The sequence below is a fragment of the Muscardinus avellanarius genome, assembly GCF_963383645.1.
Source record: "Muscardinus avellanarius genome assembly, chromosome: 11".
NCBI classification, from domain to species: domain Eukaryota; kingdom Metazoa; phylum Chordata; class Mammalia; order Rodentia; family Gliridae; genus Muscardinus; species Muscardinus avellanarius.
The window spans coordinates 77658425-77681291 of NC_137797.1; the positions used below are offsets into that span (position 1 = coordinate 77658425).

The 22867-nt window shown below is 38.8% G+C and overlaps 1 protein-coding gene across 3 annotated transcripts in view; it reads right to left on the reverse strand.

Annotated features, from left to right (window-relative positions):
- Window positions 1-21318, reverse strand: part of TMEM117 (transmembrane protein 117) — a gene marked incomplete at both ends in the record, with an annotated part of 622588 nt that extends 601270 nt beyond the window's left edge. For 2 of the 3 annotated variants that reach the window (XM_080706437.1, XM_080706439.1), the window contains one exon: window positions 21042-21318. In XM_080706437.1, coding sequence (XP_080562563.1) covers window positions 21042-21318 — 277 coding nt within the window. The remainder of the gene's footprint in view (window positions 1-21041) is intronic. The other variant, XM_080706438.1, reaches the window with a different exon arrangement.
- Between the last annotated feature and the right edge of the window lie 1549 nt (window positions 21319-22867).

The window sequence follows — 22867 nt, forward strand, 5'->3', positions numbered from 1 at the left end:
CCCATTTCTTGATTCCCAGGTCTCCATCAACAGATGAATGGATTGCAAAACTCTGGGAAATACACACAATGGAATTCTACTCAGCCATAAAGAAAAACAAAATAATATCATTTGCAAGAAGATGGAAAGTCCTGGAGAGCATTATGTTAAGTGAGATTAGCCAAGCACAGAAGGAGAAGGTACATATGTTCCCTCTAATATGCCTAAACTAGGGAACATAGAGGATACCAGTGGTACTCCAGGTAATGGAGGGGAAATACCAGCAAAGCTTGAATGGAAAGATAGGGGAGGAGGAAGACTGAACTTGATTAATGAGGGTCTACATCCAAATATGTGTAAAATTATGAATACGGCATGGTTACCCTGGACAATCATTGGTGGGAGGGGGGAAGGGAAAACAGGGGTGGGGGGGAGAGGGCACCAAGTATAGTTTAAATGTATACCATTTATGTTCAATAAAAAATTTTAAAAAACAAGCTTAAAACAGTTATAATTCCATTTCTAGAATTAAAAACTATCAAAACATTGCTGAAAATATAAATGAAAAAGAAAGACAAGTATATGTCTTAGGGTAGAGAAAATATTAAAGAATTAAATTTAAAAACCTCATATATTTATGTTGATAAAGGCAAGAAATAAACTTTCAGAATAAATAGAAGAAAATTTAAAAAACAGAAAATAAAGATGCAGTAAAATATAGGTATAAGCAGTACAAAAAGAAAAACATTACAAAGATTAAAACTGGAAGTGAACATGTGCTTTTTCTTACAGGGGATCGAACCCAGAAGCATTGTACCTCCAAGCTACACCCCCAGCCCTATTTTGTATTCTTTATTTAGAAACAGGGTCTCGCTAAATTGCAGAGGGGCTCACTACGTAGCTACGGCTGACCATGAACCTGCAATTCTCCAAGTACTGGGATTACAAGCATGCACTATTCCCAGCTAACAAGTTGTTTCTGTTTTTGTTTTTTTGTTTGTTTGCTTGTTTGTTTTTGGTAGTACTAGGGATTGAACCCAGAAGTATTCTACCTCTGAGCTAGACCTCCTGCCCTATTTTTTATTCTTTATTTTGAAACAGGGTCTCATTAAGTTGCAGAGGGCCTAAGTAGCTGGGGCTGGTCACAAACCTCTGATCCTCCTGTCTCAGCCTCCCAAGTATTGGAATTACAAGCATGCACCACTACTCCTGACTATCAAGTGCTTTTTTAATGACATAAAATTAACAAAAATGTTTTTCTGCCTAATATAAGCCTCAGCTTTTGGCTGACATCCATGGCAATCAATAAGAGTAGATAAATGTTTTTATAACACCTCAGTGTCAAAATTAATTGTTAGATGCAAGCTTCATTACAGCTATGACTCTCTGAATGTCAGCAGAGCTTTATTCTCTACCACACATTAGAGGTAACAGAATTCCAGATATATTTGCACAATGTAAATATTCCTTCACATACTAAAAGATTTGATTAAAGTGGATTTTCAAATAAATAATTAACTTTTTAAATAATCCCTACACTGCACAGAACTCATTAAATGTGACAATCTATACTGTACTAAGCCTATTAAAAAGAAGAAAAATAAAATTTCCTTTCATACTGAAACTGTGGAATAGCACTTTGAGAATTCAAATCTGTAAAGTATTACTGTTTAAAAAAAAATAATGATTTGAATTGCTGTGTTATCACTCTCACAACATTTAACTGCTCTGTTTGCAACGTTTTTCTGTCTTTTCTAAAGCATTCAGCACCACTAAGCATCCCTTTCTTATAGTTTTATTTCCCATGGCATCTTTGATGTAATTCTCTACTAGTCTTCCTACATCCCCTTGACTATTTCCCCTATAAAGTACAGTACACATCTTTTGAATCAGAGGCATTCTAAGTCTGAGATAAACCCCCAGCCCTTTTTAAATATTTTGTTTTGAAACAGGGTCTCACTCTGTTTCTGAAAGTATTGCTATGTTACTGAAACTGCCCTTGAACCTGTGAACCTCCTGTCTCAGCCTCCCAAGTACTGGAATTATAGACATGTGCCACTACACCCAGGTACATGTTACCATCTTAACTGTCATAACTGGATGAAAGATGGAAAATTTCAAATTACCTTTGCAAGTGGAATATTATCAATAAATTATGATCACTGTCTTTCTATATAGTATGTCTTATAATGACATGATTTTCTGTTTCTGAGTAAACTTTCTGGTCTCACACACACACACACACACACACACACACACACACCCTGAAAGCTTAAATACTTGGAACCCTCAACTAATAGTTATCAAACTAGACCTAAAAAAAAATACTTTGAAGGAAAAGTCCCCTCCTTAATATCTGCTGCATCACTGAGATTCACACTGGCCAAATATTCACAGTGCCTTAGTCATAGGTCTGTTATGGTTAGAAGCAGACACTTTTCCATTTATTTTTAGAAGAGAATTGGTGCTGAAAAGGATGGCCTGTGCCAATACTGTTTTTGTGCCAATCCTTGATCACTACAGGATATGAGCCCAAAATGGAAAATGATGAACTCATGGCAGAGACAGGCGGCAGGTGGTTCTAAAGACAGAGCATTTGAAATCTTCAAAATGCCTTAGTCACAACTCCATAAAAAATAAGGCAGGGATTGCCACTTTTAATTCTACCAATAACCTTCAGGCAACTTTAACACTTAAGATAAAGCACAACTATATTTTTAAATTAATAAATATGTAGACCAAGGAGTGAAGATAGGGACCACAAAAGTCATGAATACATACACATGTGTATGTATGTGTGTATAAATATATTTAGAGATAATATTTTTTATTTATTAGCAACAACTGGAAGAATTGCTAAAGACCCAATAGGGACCAGTATAAGAATAAAGATTATTCAACAAATGCTGGAAATTATTTTATTTTTCATAAATTTTTATAAAAATACTATCAAATTTTTAGGTCAATAACAAGTCAGTAAAGTGTTCAAGTGTTGCAAAATTGTTCTGCCACAACTTATATAGTTGTATCAAATACCAGTCACTGTTGTATAGATGACCAAAGACAGATCTTCTATTAATTTCTAACCACAAAACCACGATACCAGTGAAGATGAAGCTGCAGAGGAGGTTGCTGCATCATCTAACACAGTAGGCACCTGCAACATTCATCTATCCATGGAACTTTTTTTTTTTTTTGGTGGTACTGGGGTTCCTGGAAACCCTTCTACCTCTGGGTTACACTCCCAGACCTATTTTTATATTTTTATTCGGAAACAGGGTCTCCTAAGCCAGCGTAGCTGGTTTCGAACCTGTGCGATCCTCCTGTCTCTGCCTCCCAAGCGCGGGGATTACAAGCGTGTGCCACCACGCCCGGCATTATCCATGGAACTTATTTTAAAATGTTTACTAAACTCCTGAAATATGCAAGATGACAAAAGTTATAGAAATCAAATCCAGGGATAACATTTGAAAATAATTTTGGAAGGCAGATGACATTTGAAATGTAGGGGAACCAAAGGCAGGAATTCAAAAGGCAGAAAATGATGAGCCAAAAACAGGAAACAGAAAGAATCCCAGTTTTGTCTCAAGTGTGTGTGTGTGTGTGTGTGTGTGTGTGTGTGTGTGTGAGACTTGGGATTGAACCCAGAAGCACTGACATCCTCCCTTCAGGCAACATCCCCAGCTCTATTTTGAAAGAGAGTTTCACTAAATTGCTGAAGTTGGCTTTGAACCTGTGATCCTCCAGTCTTAGCCTTTCAGGTACTGGGATTATAGGCATGTGCCATCAAGCCTTGCCTCAATTTCTTATAAACCTACAGCTATTCAGATTATTTCTTCCTGTGTCAATTATATTAAATTATGCCTGCCAAAAAACTTCTCTGTTTTATGGGTCTGTTTTGGAATTTATTTACATAAATTAAATTATCTATACTTTGTACCTATTTAGATCTATTGTAATATTACCTCTTTGGTCTCATTTATTTTTCTTTTTTTTTGTGTGGTTACTGGGGATGGAACCCAGGGGACTTCTACCTCCCCAGGCTACACTACCAGACCTTTTTATATTTTATTTGGAAACAGGGTTTCATTAAGGTGCTGAGAACCTCACTAAGAAGCCAAGGCTGGCTTCAAAACTGTGCGATCCTCCTGTCTCAGCCTCCCAAGTACTGGGATTACAAGCATGCGCCACCACACCCGGCTCAATATTACCTCTTTAATTCTTGATACTCACAATTCATTTTTTCTATATTTGCTTCTTGATTGACTTTACTGGAGATTTCAAGTTACATTACTAATTTTTTCAGAAAGCAACATTTGGAGATGTTCATTTGCTCTGTCTTTTTTTTTTTTTTTTTTTGGTGGTGGTACTGGGGTTCCTGGAAGCCCTTCTACCTCTGGGCTACACTCCCAGACCTATTTTATATTTGGAAACAGGGTCTCTTAAGCCAGGGAGGCTGGCTCCGAACCAGCGTGATCCTCCTGTCTCCGCCTCCCAAACGTGGGGATTACAAGTGTGCGCCAACATGCCCGGCTGTCTCTTATTTTTTATCTGTGAGATTATCTGGTCTCTGTTATTTCCCTCTTCCTACTTACTTTTGGCTGTTTGCTCTTCTTTTTCTAATCCCTTAAGATGGAAATGGAGCAATGTTTTTTAGCTTTTTTATAATATAAATTTACTTAGAATACTGCTTTTATTGCATCCTGTCGATTAGGATATATGCCGTGATAACAAATCTTATGGCTGAGAGCAAAGAAGGACTTTTCCTTTCATACTGTGTGTCCAGTGAGGGCTGGTTAATGCTAATCAACGTGACCTTCACTCTGGGACTTGTGTGCAGCAATGACCTGGAAGACTGCTGATTGCCAAGGAAGAGAGAAAGGAGTCAGAAGTCTTGCATGCGCAGGCAAATGTGTTGCTCAGAATGGCACACATCGCTCCTGCTCTCGCCTAACTAACCAGAACTAGTCACAAGACCAAGAAATCCTACCACATGTCAGAGGTGGTCCGACGAACATATCTCATGGGTTGCATGAATGTCCAGGACAGGGTGTGTTTCCCACCAGAGCACACAGCCCTGGCCTTGTCCCCATGCCTGGGCCTGAGACTCCGACACTAATGAGCAATCCAGAGCACCTCTTGAATGAGGGCAGAATATTATTTTATCCACTTTTATTGCATATCTAAGGCTAAAATATGTCTAGATTTGCCAAAGTATTTGTTGTATCTGAATATCTTCCTCCACCCACTGCTCACAGCTTTCTGAGGCAAAAATATTCTTTTTTTTCATTCAGTTTGATCTGTCAGCTAGAATTCAGCTAAGTAAATTTTTGTCCTCTTTTAAACATAGGTTGTTAAGCCCTGTGTTTACAAAATTCAGTGAAGGGAACAGAGTTCAGTGATCTGTTTAGGCTCTAAATAGAAGCAGGAGAGCAACCTAGAAATAAATGGACAGGGTCAATTCCATTTGCCTAAACTCACGACTCATAGCAAGGGCTATACTGGGCCGGGGGAGGGCTCTGGGCCTCATTACAACCTCCACCCCTCCCTCACAGAGATGAGTATCTCTTCTTTTCCAAAGAAAGAAAGGTGCTGTGTGTGTGTGTGTGTGTGTGTGTGTGTGTGTGTGTGTGTCCTGGAGATTTAACCCAGTGGCATTCTACATCTGAACTACACCCAAAGTTCTTTTTATTTTTTTCAACAGAGTCTTGCTAAATTGCTGAGGCTGCCCTGAAACTTTCGATCCTCCAGTCTCAGCCTCCCAAATACTGGGATTACAGCTGTGCACCGCAATGCCCAGCTGGAAAGATGCTTTCCTTATTGTAGGGAGGGATCTGAGAGTCAGACCTTTGAAGATAGATAACTATGACTGTCCCCATGACTACCACCTCCAGGATGACCTTCCCCATCACACAGCCAGCAAGAACACCACAAAATCAATACTGCTTCCCAGGAGCAAGGTTGAAGCCAGGTACAGAGAAGGGCCACACCCAAAAAGTATCTTACTCACTATAAAACCCAACTTTTTCCACTTCCATCTTCACTGGGGAGAGCTGAAATGAGGAGTTCAAGAAAGTAAAGAAACCTCCAGAATTTACATCATTGATTGCCTTATCTCAGAGGAAACTGTAGCAGGGCTTGAGTGCTTCCCTTAAACACCAAATTTAATTATTTTTAATTTTTGGTTAATTGTAGTCATATATCTTAATGAAGTACAAGATGGTAGAGGCATACATATACAAATCACCCAAATAGCTTTACCCAATTCCCACCCCATTTCCTCCTCCTCCCTCCTTCTCATATTTAGCTTAGTGATTGACTTTGATGTATTTGTGAATGTACATCATGTACATTAGGGAATTTCCCTCTTCCTTCTCCCATCCCCCTCAATTAGGTTGCTTTATTTGCTCATCTACAGCATCTCCTTCTTGGTCTAGATTGTCTCCTATGACCCATTTTCTCCCTAGCTTCCACATATTAGGGAGAGCATCTGATTTCTTATTTTTTGTGATTGACTAATCTAACTTAGCATAATGTTCTCCAGTTCCATCCATTTCCTGTAAATGATGTAACTGTGTTTTTCTTTATGGCTGAGTAAAATTCCATTGTGTACATATCCCACAGTTTTGTAATCCATTCATCTGTTGATGGACATCTTGGCTGGTTCCATAGTTTGGCTATGGTGAATTTTGTAGCTATGAACATAGACACACGTGCATTAGTTTGGTAGTTTGGTTTCTTTTCTTTTGGGTAGATAACCAGAAGAGGTATTGCTGGATCATATGGTAAGTTCGTTCCCATTCTTCTGAGTATTTACTGGTGCTTCTCTTTTACTTAAGGAGAAAAGACTCCATAGAATGAAATCCTGTGATCTTGCTATCTCACCTCACCCCCGAGTCTTCTCCTACTCTTCTTTGCTCACTTGAACCAGCCATCAGCATGTGTACAATTCATCAGACTCATCACATATGACTCATATCTTGATGTATGGCTGCTTTGTGGTTTCTGTACTTGTCCTGCCCTCTCATAGGCTGCCCCTTCATCTTCTTCAGGTCTTTATTCAAGTGTCATCTGAGTTTGGGGTTTTTTGTTTGTTTCTTTTGTGTGGTTTGTGTGTGTGTTGTGGTGTGTGTGTGTGTGTGTGTGTGTGTGTGTGTGTGTATGGTGTAGTGGGGATTGAACCCAGGGAAATTATACCTCTGAGCTGCACACCCTGCCCTATGTTATTTTATTTTATTTTATTTTTGTTGTATTGGAGATTGAACCCAGGGGCATCCTACCTCAAAGCTACACTCCCAGCTCTATTTTTTATTCTTCAATTTGAAAAGGTCTCACTAAATTGCAGATGGCCAAAGTAGCTGAGGCTGGCCATGAAACTGCCATCCTTCTGTCTCAGCCTCCCAAGTACTGAGATTATAAGTGTGGGCTGTGCCACCATATCTGGTTTTCATCTGATTATTTATTTATTTATTTATTTATTTATTTATTTATTTTGTAGTACTGGGGATGGAACCAAGGGGTATTCTATTTTTGACCTACATTCCCAGCCCTATTTTTTGTCCTTTTTGAAAAAGGGTCTCACTGAGTTGCAAAGAGCCTCACTAAGTAGCTGAAGCTGTCCACAAACCATGATCCTCTGGTCTCCCAGCCTCCTGAATGCTAGGATTACAAGCGTGCACCACCATGCCCAGCTCTCATCTGATTACTTCTAATCAGATGACATTTCTAATCAGTTGCCAGGGAATTCTTGCAACTCCTGAACCCCCTATGTAGATCTCTTCTGGTTGATTAGTTACTGTACCCTGACATAATATATAATGTTGTATTTATTTGCTTACTGTCTCTTCCCTCTGGAACATAAGTAAGGACTTCATTTTGTTCAATGCTGAGTTTCTAGGGCCTTAAAGATGCTCAGTATTTGTTAAATGAAAAAAATCAAGACCTATGCTTAAGGCTCTCATACTTTGCAAATATACTGAGACAAGCCAATAAGCATAATCCAAAGAGTGACAAGTTCAGGAAAACGCATACTAAAAAAGAAGGAAAAAATTCATGGCATTAATACCCTCACAGCTTAATATATATGTTTGTGAACATAAACCTGTATTTTTAGTTGCTTCTAGTGTTGAATAACCAGAATTATACATTCATTTCTCTCAGCAAATTTGGAGAATAATGTGGGATGATCTAATGAGAATGTAAGCTCCCAATTTTAGAAATGGATTGATATGTCTTGTGTTCAGTATATGATGTAAATGGACTCAGGAACAGGAGTGAAAATCAATTTTTTATTTAAGAAGAAAGGAAAGTGTACCAACAGGTCCTCCTCACAGGCTCTCCCTCCCTCCTCCTCTCTCCCTGGCACCACTTCTAAGTCCAGTCTTGATCACCAGGTCAGGTAGACCCCAGCAACTGCAGCACACCTCACTGCCTCCATGCCAGCTAACCCTGTGTTTTTCTTTCCACAATACTTTTTGATCTTTTCATCTCTTTGATCAAAAACGTTTAACTTTCCTCTTTGATTTCACGTATTTGGGGTTTATTTCCCCAAAATATGCTAACATAACTTTTCATATTTACATTTTTTGTGGTATTGGGGGTGGAACCCAGGAGCTTTTCTACCTCTGGGCTATACTCCCAGACCTATTTTATACTTTATTGGAAACAAGGTCCCACTAAGTTGCTAAGTGACTCACTCAGAAGCTGGGGCTTCGAACCTATGTGACCCTCCTGTCTGAGCCTCCCAAGCGCTGGGATTACAAGTGTGTGCCACCATGCCCGGCCATTTTTAAATTTTTAAAAGAAGAGATATTCTCTACTAATTTTTTCAGGATAGATGTTCAATTTCTGAACCTGAAATTCATGACCCTCTAAAATTTACTCTGGAGCTTCCATCTCGTGCCTCCAGTCTACCCAAATGTACTGATCCAGCTAGATTGCCTCATTCACACTATCTAGAAACCATTTCTTCCTTCCCCACAGCTTTGTGTTTGCTATTTCTCCAGCTTGGAACATCCTCCTCCTCTCTTCAAGAGTTTCTCCTGGTGCTGAAAGGCAAAGCTCAGATTCAGAGCCAGTAAATATTGATGGCACATAGAGACTTCTTAAGAGACAGTGAACTCACCATTGTTAAAGTTGCTCAGAGAAGGCCAAAGAGGTAACAAAGGAAACACCTAACAAATGCATTCATCCCGATAGTTCATGGTTCCCATGAGCTCCTACTTTGCTCAAGAAACTCATGTGACCATTGCTGTAGGGATAACTTTCTACCCATTCAGAAAAAAAACTGGTCCAGCCCAACTCTGTGGCAATTATCATATACTGGCATTCCAGTGATACTGCAGCTCTATTTTCAGATGCCCATGTCTAATCTGTATCTGATATTATAGTTATATTTAAATACACTTAGCCGGGCATGTTGGCACACGCTTGTAATCCCCAAGCTTGGGAGGCTGAGACAGGAGGATTGATCGTGTGGGTTCAAAGCCAGCCTCAGCTACTTAGTGAGGCTCTCAGCAATTTAGTGAGATCCCGTTTGCAAATAAAATATAAAATAGGTCTGGGGTGTAGCCTGGAGGTAGAAGGCCTCTGGGTTCCATTCCTAGTTCCACAAATAAAATAAAATAAAATAAACACATAAATAAACTTGTATAATTGCTTTGCCAGACTGCAACCTCCTGAAAGGCTCAGGGCACTATCACTGTCCCTTGCAAATGGTAAATCCTTAATACATCTGTCAATGATGATGCTAAAAAAAGGTGACTGTTGCTGGGCGTGGTGGCGCACACTTGTAATCCCCAGGCTTGGGAGGCGGAGACAGGAGGATCGCGCAGGTTCAAAGCCAGCCAGCCGCGCTGGTGTAAGAGACCCTGTTTCAAAAATATAAAATAGGTCTGGGAGTGTAGCCCGGAGGTAGAAGGGCTTCCAGAAACCCCAGTACCACTAAAAAAAAAAAAAAAAAAAAAAAAAAGGTGGCTGTTCAAGCAGGAATAAACTGAGTAGGACATAAAAGAGAGGGGACAGGATAAGAAAGAGCAAGCAACATTAACTTCCCTGAACTGTTGAAAAGTAATTTCAAACTCACTCTCTCAAGTTTTTATGTGTACAGTATTGGCTTGGTTACTCTCAGATGGTTTATCCAATTCAATGGTTGTGTCCTCAAGGACACACAAAGTATCATAATAGGTTGGACTAAGCAAGGAAAATCTTAAATTTGTGATCACATTCCTTTGAAGTTAAAAGGAAGAGTAGAGTCCAACCAAGAACGACAGGTTACCAATGGCCCCAGGGCAGGAAGCATTGTCCTGAGTTTCTCCAGGTTCAGTAGCAAAGACAGACTTTGTGTAACTACGACTTCTTGCTGGGTCAACTAAATGACTTACTTTTAGCAAAAGAAAGGGCTGGTCAGGCAGGAGGCCATGCCAGGAAAGATCCCCTAGCACAGACAATGTGGAGCAAAGCTGTAGGGAGTGGCTGCACAATCCCGTCCTGGCAGATGCCCTTGCTGACTGCCAGTTCGCCATCTGGGGTCCCTGGAAAGGCGCCTGTCTGGGAATCAGGAGGCTTCAGCTTGTGTTCCAATTTTACTGCTGGCGATTGTTGTGACCTTGGAGCAAGGCAAATCATCCCTGGACACTTCTGTTTACCCACTAACAATAAGTCTGGGTCACAGCTACGATAAGACACAAATAAAAAGCAGCAGAACTTTATCTGCTACTGATATTCAAACTCATAGGTATAGTGTCAGAACCCTCACTAAAGGCCAGGTGTGGTGGCACACACTTGTACCAGTACTTGGGAGGCTGAGACAGGGTATCGAGGTTTGGAGCCAGCATCAGCAATTTAGTGAGGCTCTTAGCAACCTAGTAAGACCCTGTTTCAAAATAAAAAATAAATAGGTCTGGGGGCACAGCCTAGAGAAAGAGGGGTTCCATCTCTAATACCCCCACCAAAAAAATGAACCATCAGTATTCTAGTCTGTTACCCTATTCTAGTCTGATACCCTGTGAGTTCATTGTAGTGGCCTTTTTTTTACCCTCTTCTATCTAGAACCCTGCATAGGAACACAGCTATCACATCAAAACATTTTTCTATTTACTCCCACCTACCAACACGTGTTCACTGTTTGGACCAATATCTCCCAACAATCTTAGTTCACTGCATCTCCCAACTAACATAAAGGAAATGGCTATAGTTGTAGGAATTAATGAAAGAGAAAAGAAACAAAGGGGGGGGGGTACCATCTCAAATCACATTCCTGTTACAGGCAGCACTAGTTTATTCTTTGAACAGAAACTTCTATGAGTGTGTTTTTAAATGAATTGAGTAAGCAAGCACTCTTCACTCCCAATTTTACTACATGTTATTTAATCTACTGTCAAGTTCTACCCCTGCTAGTGGTGAAGTGGTTTTTCTTTGCATTGTGTTCACGGGTTAAGTGCCTGCTGCAATTCCACTAACAATGGCCTTCATAAGCAATTTCTACCACCGCCTCCCATCAGTGGGAAATGAGTAGAGGAGGTGGAAGCAATGATTAGACATGGAAAGAATAGGGTCCCTTGGCCCCTGAATGACTCATCTGTAACAAGTACAATAAAAAGGTACCTAGGAAAGTACCCTGGTTAATGATTGCTTAATTATAATGCTCTAAGCTGAGTCAGTTTATTAAGTCCTTGAGGTTTCTTTTTACAGCATTTGTATCCTCTGTCCTGCGGGAACTAGAGCAGCCAGACGATTCTATCAAGCCTAAGGCTGCAGCTGATTGCCCTTTAGTGCTAATGGATGTGCAGCTGCCTGCACCGTAATCTAATGAAGACACCTAATAAGTAGGTGTGGGAGGAAATGGTTTTATACTTGGAATTTCCACCCTCACCTTCCTCTCCTACTCTATGAGGGAGAACACTAAAGTAACAGAATGAGTTTTTGTAAAGGGCTACAAAGTTCAGTAACACTTAAACCAAATTCTCCTATGAAGAATGGTAATTCTCTGAAGCTTCTTAAAAATACAACAACATATCAATAATTTTTCAGCTTACATTTTTAGCCTATCTTATATATTTTTAAAGCCTTCTTAAATTTTTTTCTTATGCAAAAAGGATACACAAAGCTCTGCAATAACATTTTTCTCTTAACTTGAACCCCTTAGTCACTTCTGGCTCTGAAATTATTTGCTCTAAGAAAAGTAATTGAGGGTTGATGATTTAAGCACTTAGGGAAATGAAGATACTAGCACTTATTACAGGTTGGCTGAGAATGAGAATCATGATACAACATTTAAATAATATTTGTCATGAATACCAAATACTGTATAATATTTTGAGAGGACAAAGTTTAAAACTATAGATATTATCAGTATCATTTGTCTATAGATTCAAATAATTCCCTTACAATGAAGTCCTTATTATCTTGATAATACTATACTTAAAAAATCAATTGCTAACATTTATGCTAAGTAGTCAGAATCATACTTTTTGAAAATGTACTAGCAACTGTCATAATAACCTGGAATTATTTATATAATTCAGCTATTGCAATATCAAATTAATACAAATGAAGTCAACCCATACCCATATTGTATTGACATAATGGTTTTCTTATCTAAAATATGTGATTCTTCATCTTTTGATAATCCTGAGTCACCATAACTATCTTGCCTATATTTCCTGGAATGTCTGAATCTTTCTGTTTTTAAGTAAAATCATATATGTAGCTCAAAATATAAGAAAAACATTTCAAACTACACTTAAAACTAAGACAATGGAAAACGGGCATTTAGCTTTATTAAATGACAAAATATTATCATTTGGCATTTCATAGGAGATGTCCTGTTGAAACAAACTAGAACTTGTCTTCTCAAATTACTCAATATATTTAGAATATTTTCCCCAAAACTTCCTGCTTAAAGCTAAAACAGACAGAAAATAGCAAACAACCTAGTAGTTTGCATAATATAAACACAAGAAAAATCTAGCCGGGCGTGGTGGAACACGCTTTTAATCTCAGCATTCGGGAGGCTGATACTGGAGGATTGCGGTTCACGGACAGCCTCGGCTACTTAGTGAGGCTCTGTCTCAAAATTAAGAATAAAAAATAGGACAGGGAGTGTAGCTTGGAAGTCAAATGCCCCTGGGTTCTATCCCCAGACTCGCAAAAAATAAATAAATAAATAAATCACGTATTCATCTATTGTAGCTGTCTAGAAACCATTCTTTTTATTTAAATCATAGACTTTTTAAAAAGAATCATGCCAAAATGTTTATGAAATTCTTATTATAACCAAGTAGAAATCCACAATCCAGTTTTTGCATCTCTAAAATCCAACTCTGATCTTTGCTGATAATTGATTGGCACTTGGAGCTAATTTATTGGCAAAACCTGACCAAATCTGAATCTGTTAGGAGCAAAACCAAACCTGAACCTACTTAAAAGCTGTTCCCTGTTTGTAGTCGTGTGTGTGTGTGTGTGTGTGTGTGTGTGTGTGTGTGTGTCTGTGTGTGTGTGTCTGTGTGTGTGTGTGTGTTGTGTGTTAGTTGCTAGGAATTGAACCCAGGGGCATATACCTCCAAGCTATGCCCTCAGCTGGTTGGTTGGTTGGTTGGTTGGTTTGTTTGTTTGTTTGTTTGTTTTGGAAACAGTCTCTCTAGGTTGCTAATAGTCTTGCTAAGTTGCTGAGGCTGGTCTGGAACCTTAAATTCTCCTGTCTCTGCCTCCCAAGTGCTGGAATTATAGGCATGCACCACCACATCCATCTCATTGTGTTTATTTACTGCACTTCATGTGACCATCTATGGAAGTACATATTTATTACGGAAATATTAGTGTGTTTGATAATGAGGTATTTATCAGAGTGGCCCACTCGATCTAGACACATGCACTAAATTCTGAAAACATCTGACCTCATTGTTTTGGATAGAAAAGGTGAACCCATGCTAAGGCTGGTAAAGACACACTGCTGCTACTTAGAGCACCATTTAAGGGGTAAAGGAATCACCCCCTACATGCTCATTCCTGAAGCCATCACTCACTAATGTAGTACCTTTTCTCTGGCCACATTCTCCTAATGACTTTTTCTTTCCCTCTCTCACAACTTCTCTCCCAGTCACCCAGCCCAGTCTTCCTAGGTCCCTTTACTAATTTCACCCTGACTTGACCCTCCTCACAGCTCTTTAGTTGTAGAAGCTTCACAACCTCTCACAGTGTTCCACTCCTAGTGTAGACTGGTCTGAACAGTCTCAACCCGGAATGATTGCCAGTCAGTCCTAAAATGCCTTCCTAGTTCATTCTTGCTCTTCAAGTGTCTTCCTTCTCAGTCCCCCTTAGATTCTGCTCAGGATTAGCTGTTTCGTCATCTCATACCTTGTCCAAATACTTTTCTTGATTCAGAGACCACATTGGAAGAGATAAGTCCAAAGTTAGGAAACTGTTTTTTTTTTTTTTGGGGGGGGGGTTCTGTTTTTGGTTGTTTGGTTTTTTGGTTTTTGTGGTACATGGGGCATTCTACCTCCAAGTTAAACCCCTAGCCCTGTTTTTTATTCTTTATTTTAAAACAGGGTCTCACTGAGTTGCAAAGAACCTCACTAAGTAGCTGAGGCTGTCCTTGAACCCCGATCCTCCTGTCTCAGCCTCCCAAATGCTAGGAATACAAGTGTGTGCCACCATGCTCAGCAAGAATTTTCCATTGCCTCTCCTCCTCTCATAAGATACACTCCTTCAATCAAGACAAGCCCTCGTTTCCCCTCCACTCCAAAAACCTCTGTTGTCCTCATCTCCTCTGCTCATATCATCGACCCCACGACCTGAATTCTGCAATGAAATCTTCACACCATTTGTGACTAGTTTAGTCCCACTCATGCTTTAGATTCAGCCGAGATGCCCCATCAGCAGGAAAGCTTCCTGTGGCCTTGCTGGCCCCTGTGATCTCCTGTCTTGAATTCCTATAGCACTTGCAATCTGTTTCACTCATTTGAAATTTGATAGACACTTTCTTGTATTATCAGAGCATTTAATTTTTCATATGTATATATATCCATATATATCTTATCTCCTTAACCAGACTTTAAATATCATGTTTCATATATTATGAATGAACTAGTGAATATGCATCTATTGCTTAAAATAAAAAGGCAACATTGGCAAAGACAACATGTAAAAGATGGAGAAGCATTAATGCATCTGTTCATTTGAATTTAATATACACTATTGTACTCGGCACTGTTTTAGGCACTGAGAACTAAATCCCTGCCCTCATATGGCTGATGAGGTAACTTAGAAACCATAAATTAATAAAAAATTATTCAAATAACTATATACAGTTATATAGAGAGGGAGAATCAAGGAATCACTTCCACTGACTCTGTGTACATATGCAAGAATGCCAATGTCAATCTCAATATCCTACATAAAGAAGGGGGAAGTGGAGAGGGATCGGGGGAAAACCAAGTGATATGTGCATACGTGTCATAATAGCTCACTATCACTTATAATGAACTATTAGTGATAGTGAACTCTAAGAACTATGTTATGACATGAGACTATAATGTACCAATAAAAGTATAAAAAAAAGGAAAAAAAATTCTGGAGGAACCTGAAATTCTCATCATTGCTAATAACCACAAGAATGCAATGTATTACATCTCCCCTTTTGCCCAAGCTCCAAGGAAGCTCAAAACCAAGCCAATTTGTATAGCAAGACTCATGAAATCATCTCACCAATGAGCTGTATTAAAATCATGTACTCAGCCAGTAGTAGTGGCGCAAGCTTGTAACCTCAGTACTTGGGAGGCTGACTGCAGACAGCCTTGGCAAGTAGTGAGACTTTCATCAACACAGCAAATGCTTGTTTCAAAATTAAAAATAAAATAGGGCTGAGAGTGTAGCTTGGAGGTAGAATGTCCCTGAGTTCAATCCCCACTACCAAACAAAAACAAAAACAAAAACATGTACTCAAATAATCATTCACTCTTCCTCACTTCTGCTATGCATGTGTGTATCTATCACTCTGAACTTCATTATGACGTTAGATCACAATGCACCAATAAAAGTATATTTTAAAAAAATTAAAAATACATTGCTGATACCATGTTGTTCTTTTGAAGTTTACTTGGAAAATATTTTTCCATAGTAAAATAAACAAGAAAAGACGAATGAAATGAAAGAGATGGTGAAATTCTACCTAATATTTATGTCTGGCATTTTATTAGAGAATCATAAAAAGTAAAACTGCTCAATTAATATCACAAAATTATTCTGATCATTTTGTAAACTATCTCAAATTTTCTATAACAAAAATTTCTGCACTTGTAATTATCAATCTCACTCCTCCCAAATGCATACATCTTCATCATCATCACCACCACCTACCACAAACCTGTATCTGCAAATTGTAAAGGGCTTAAACATAGCTTTTTACAGAATAAATTATGTATAAATGCTAGTTATTTGGAAGCAGAGATGCACACATTTATTGCATACCAAGACAATAAGAACATTTATTTGTGTTTGCATTAAATTTTGGGTTCTTTCCCATAATGCTGCAAGCTGTCACATGGCCACAAGTGGGAGCTGTAGAGAAAGCAACATAAATGCAATAGGAGGGAGTAAAAAAATAAACACTGCAGGAGAAATAATACTTGAACTATGATTTGAAGGAAAAAGAAATTAGCCAAGTTGTCAGGAAGGACATGAAAAAGTACATATGGAAGAGAAAGAGAGGCATTAGGAGAAAGAGAGGCATGAGGGAAACTGGCAGGTTTGAAAACCAGCACATAGTACAGTGCAGTGCGCAATGTCAAGAGACTAAGTTTGGAATGGGGCAGGAGTAGGTCATAAAGAGCTTTGTAGGTGGTAGGAGCCATTTAACCACATAGAAAATATACTGTAAAATCCATAATGAACTGGAAGAGGAGAGAACTATTAGAAGGAAATGATGAGTTCATGGCTATGAAGAGAGGAAGGGAGAGAAGACAAGCTTGGAATTCACCAAGAAATTGAATCTGGAGTCTACTTTTCTTACAGATTTGCAAGTTATCATTCCTTCTCTAATAGCTCATATAATTTCACATATTTTTAGTAGGGAATAAAAGGAGTAAGAAAATTACCAAATAGAAGAGGCAAAGATGATATTATAGAATATTTTCATTATAATAAAAATATATATCAATACACTTTTGCATTGTTGGAAAATAATGTGTACTCAATAAACCATTTGAAACCTAGAATGCTTTTTAAGGGATAAATTACTTATACTAAAGGAAAACTAAAAAGTAAGACATGATTGAAATGTGCTCTTAGCATAAGAGATAAGTGCAATATAATAATCTAAAATGTAGGAATTGTAAAAAGAAATGACCTTCCTTTCTTATTAATACCATATCTTACAAATGTATCCTGCTACTAATTGTAATGTATATTCAGTGTTTTGTTGTCTAGCACTCTTTACCCAATTTTTCAAATTAACCTTTTCCCACTTACAACCCACACTTACCTCTTCTGTCCTTGTCTACTAGGGCCAGCACCATGCTTATTCAATATTCAGTGGATGACACAACTAACATCGTGTCCCTACATATCCTCTTTGTCAATGATTTGTTTTTCCACTCCACTCTGGCCCCACAGACCAAAAGACCACACCTCACTGGGAACAGAACCACACTAAAGAATGACCAAAATGTTACAACATGCCATTTAGCTACACCTACATCCTTTCTTCTGATTCCCACTGCATCTGGTTAGCTTTGTCCATGCCTTCAGGCTTTGAGCCTTCCTTCCTTCCTTCCCTCCATTATCTCCCTGCACCTTTTTTCCGTGTCCAACCAGAACTCACTGTTGTTAATCATGTCGGTAAACCTTACACCAAAACTTTTCATTCGTTTTCCATCTTTGTGTGTGTGTGGGTGTGGGTTTAGGCGTGGAACCCAGGGGCATTCGACCTCCGAGCTACACCACCAGCCCTAATTTTTATTCTTTATTTTGTTTTTATTTTATTTTATTTTTATTCTTTATTTTGAAACAGGGTCTCACTGAGTTGCAAAGAACCTCACTGAGTAGCTGAAGCTGTCCACAAACTACGATCCTCTCATCTCAGCCTCCAGAATGCTGGGATTACAAGCGTGCGCCACCACACCTGGCTTCATTTCCCATCCATTATTTCCAGCACAGCAAGTCTGAGCAGTCCCATTCAGATAAATTGTTTACAAATTCTGTTCCAGGTAACTGGGCTCTCAAGAAGGCAACTGCTCAACAACTCAGAGTCTAATTATCTTAACTAACCTCACTGGCCCTTAGCAATCATCAGCCCCTTTTCATTTGTTCCCAATCCGTTCACTCCCACACTCCCTAGGGTCACTATTCCAGACCTCAGCCCCTTGCTTACTCCCTTGTCTCCTCAAACCCATCCATCTTTACTTCAGCCCTTTATAGTAAAGTGGAGGTTATCAGGTGGGGAAACCCTCCCCTCCCTGCTCCATCACCTCAGACACTATAGGAGTGTTATCCTTCATCTCACCCACACCTGTATCTGAGGAACCAGGGTCTCTCCTCTGTCCACTCTAAGCCCACCATTTTTACCTGTGTCCTATGTCCCAGAGACTTTCAGTGATGCCATCTTACTTCTACATCTTTAACTTATCTCTACTTCAATCTAACTCCTTCCCGAACCACAACTATAAGCAGCTTGATTAATCTCATACCTCCACTAAAATCACCATCAAAAGCAAGTGACACCAACAGCAAAATCTTCCTCGGGTCCTCCCATTTTTAGCTATTCCCCCATTTCGTTCTTTCACTGTCTCACAAAACTTCTTGAAACTATGTGCAGATAAGCATGTAGGTAATAAAGACAAAGTATGAGTACTTTACATACTTATAGGAGCAGATGAAAATAGTCTGAGAAGTAAATAGGGATTTGGGATAGTCTATAATGTGTGTAATATTGTGTGTATATATGGATGTTTCTTTGTGTTTTTTTTCCCTTAAAACATTGTCATTTTTTTCTAACTTTTTTTTTGTGGTAATGGAGATTTAACTACCCAGGTGCATTCTGCCTCTGAGCTATATAACCCATCCCTATTTTATTTTTTAATTTGAAACAGGGTCTCAGTAAGTTTCAAAGGGTCTTGCTAAGTTTCTGCGGCTGGCTGAGGCCCTAGGAATCCTCCTGTCTCAGTCTCCCAAGTATTAGGATTACAGGCAGGCATGCGGCACCACAACAGGCTCTAATCCAACTTCTAGACTGAAAATACTCTAAGTCACCTATGATCTTTGGTCTCAGTGAAATATCCCAGTATCCTTATAAGTTACTTTTGTGGTAGAAGGAGGGGGTAATGAGGATCGAACCCAGAGATACTTTACCTCTGAGATACACCCTAAGCCTTATTTTATTTTATTTTTATTTTGAAAGAGGGTTTCTGAGAACCTCACAAAGTTGGTGAGGTTGGTCTCAAACCTATGATCCTCCTATATCAGCCTCCCAAATACTAGAATTACAGGCATGCACCACCATGCCTGGATATAAGTTACTTAAACTAATTTATTCTATTTTTCTTTTGTTTACTACTAAGACAACCCTAAGTAACATACTATTATATAGGTTCAAAATAAACATCTTAATGCCAATGTTTATTATCATTTTTTGTTTGTTTGTTTGTTTGTTTGTTTTTTGGTGGTACTGGGGTTCCTGGAAGCCCTTCTACCTTCGGGCTACACTCCCAGACCTATTTTATTTTTTGGAAACAGGGTCTCCTAAGCCAGCGTGGCTGGCTTCGAACTTGCGCGATCCTCCTGTCTCTGCCTCCCAAGCGCGGGGATTGCAAGCGTGTGCCACAACGCCCGGCTATAATGCCAATGTTTAAAAAAAATGAAGATAAGCCAGGTGTGGTGGCGCACGCTTGTAATTCCCAGATAAACATTTCATGTTCTGGTTCTAATTCCATGACTGAAGAATAAATGTAACTATATGAGCAATGGTTTGCTTATTTAATAAAAAATTGTGGCATGATGACGAGGCATTCTCTTGACAATTTACAATTTTTTTCCTATATCATATTAGCTAATATTTAGTTATTTCCATGTCTTCTCTAAATAAAATTACACACACATTCATTTATTTATCTCTAATGTGACTTTTTTTGTGGTACTAAGGATTGAACATAGAGGCCTTCTACCTCCAAGCTACATGTACTGACCTTTTATTATTATTATTATTATTATTATTATTATTATTTATTTTGAAACAAGGTCTCACTAAGTTGTGGAGGGCCTCACTAAGTAGTTGAGGCTGGCTGCAAACCTACAATCCTTCTGTCTCAGCCTCCCAAGTACTGAGATTACAAGTGGTGCCACCACACCCAGCTCTAAAGCCACTTTGTTTTTTTGTTTGTTTGTTGTTTTGTTGCTGATCTGAAGATGGAACCCAGGGGCAATCGAAGTCCAAGCTACACCCCCTGCCCCATTTTTTATTCTGTGTGTGTGTGTGTGTGTGTGTGTGTGTGTGTGTGTGTGTTACTGGGGTTCCTGGAAGCCCTTCTACTTCTGGGCTACAGTCCCAGACCTATTTTTTTTTTTTTTTTTTTTTTTTTTGGAAACAGGGTCTCTTAAGCCAGCGGCTGGCTTGGAACCTGCATAATCCACCTGTCTCCGCCTCCCAAGCGAGGGGATTACAAGCTTGCGCCACCACACCCGGTTTATTCTTTATTTTGAAACAGGGTCTCACTAAATTGCAAAAGGCCTCACTAAGTACCTGAGGCTGTCTGCAAACCGTGATCCTTCAGTCTCAGCCTCCTGAATGCTGGGAAATCAAGTGTGTGCCACCATGCCCAGCTTAATGCCACTTTTTAATGAAGTTCGTTAATAATTTGACCTCACACTAATTTTCCTAAAGCAGCAGTAGAAAAAAAAATGCACACAAGGAAACAGAGTAGTTGAATAACCTAGATACAACTCAAAACAAATTAAGGATGAAAGATTAAAATGCATGCTAAATTGGCATATAAAATTTAAAAAGCTTATCTTAGAGAGAAGAAATTCAATAAAAATCAGTATTGCACTTCACAGGTTGTGGTACTTACCAAACAAACGCTGGTGGAAGAGAAATTTGCCAGCTATTAGTCCTATGAGAATGGCAAGTAGCCATAGAAGCACCTTCAAGATCCTCCAGCCAACTTCTCTAGGGTATTTATTCGTTACAAATGAAAAACAGTTTCCAACAACAATTACATTGGCTTCTGTTTGGCTATGAGAAACCGGGTCCTCCGCAAATATTAAGAAGTTAAAGAAGATCACCAAATAAGCCACAATCATGCGAGACCAGGGATGCTGAAAATAATAACGGAAGTCTTTACCCATCCTTCAAAACTTCAAAGCCGTCGTTTACCTGCAGAAGAAAAGATGCATAGAGTGAGAAAACAAGAAGATGGTCTCTTCCTCTTGTCTAGTCAGATTTATAACAGCTCAATAAAGAGGTGTTTGGAAAAGATGATACCTGTTCCTACTTATGGCTCTAAGACAAGTATGAGATGGAGGCAAGTTAAGATTTCCCTTCTCTATCATTTAATCATACCTCTGGTCATTTGGGGAAGAGGAAACCAAGCATAAAACCAATGCAATATGTTCCTCTTTTATATGATTTTTATCCTATGGTCATAATACAGAGTCACCTAAATATCTGAAACAATTCCAGATCCAATAGCAAGAATATACAGAAAACTCAAGAAACTTACCACTAAGAAAACTAAGAAATCAAAAAATGGGCAGTGGAACTGAATTTAGACACTTCTCAAAAGAAAGAATACAGCCGGGCATGGTAGTGCACACTTGTAATCCCAGCATTTGGGAGGCTGAGACAGGAGGATCCCGGTTCGCAGACAGCCTCAGTTACTTAGTGAGGCCCTCTGCAACTTATTGAGACACTGTTTCAAAAAAAATTTTTTTTAAATAGGGCAGGGGGTGTAGTTCTGAGGTTAAATGCCTCTGGGTTTCATCCCAGACCCGCAAAAAAAAAAAAAAAAAAAAAAGAATACAAATGGCTAATAAATATTTGAAAAATGTTCAACATCATTAGATCATTAGCAATCAGGGAAATGCACATCAAAACTACACATTACCTTCCCTTTTTAATACTTAGTGGAGAACTGGCATATACTTAATTTGTTGTTTTTTTAAAACTACAGAATCTTACTTTGTGTCCCATATAATGTCTACATGCCCAAATTAAATCAGAACATTCAAAAAATTCTTGAGGCATCTATTCCTCCCTAGAAACGGATTATTTCAGGATAAATAATTACAGTATGCCACAATCCTGAGTTAGTACATCATTTTATTCAATTCAATTTTTTGTTTGCAACATTTTATTTTTTAAAATTGTTTTATTGGTGCATCGTAGTCATACATTTTAATGGGATAAAAGACTTGTGTAGACATACATGCACACATCACCCAGTCATCCATTTACCCAATCCCCACCATTTAAGTTGTATACTCAGCAGGTGGAAAAGATAGAACCTGAATTGAGAGCAATGCCCATAAGTTAATCTTTCTGACATATCCCAGAGCTGGAAGTACTTCCTCCAGTGAGATACTTCCTGTCATGCTCACCCTTCCCTGCACTAACAGTTTCCGTGGCTTAGAGGATAGCAAAATAAAATGGGATCCTTTATTTTATTTATGATACACATATATAGTATTTCTTCTTTCCTCTTAATTAAAATGTTGCTGTGATATCCTCTCAGGAAAGGAGTCCCAAACTTCAAGCACTTACATAATAACTTGAATAAAATTCCTGCTTCTTTTTCATGACTTCAGATACAAGGTTGCACATGTATGCTTCTACCAGTTTGTACCCCATTAAGATGTATGACTACAATGCACCAAAAGAAAAAAACATTGAATACCA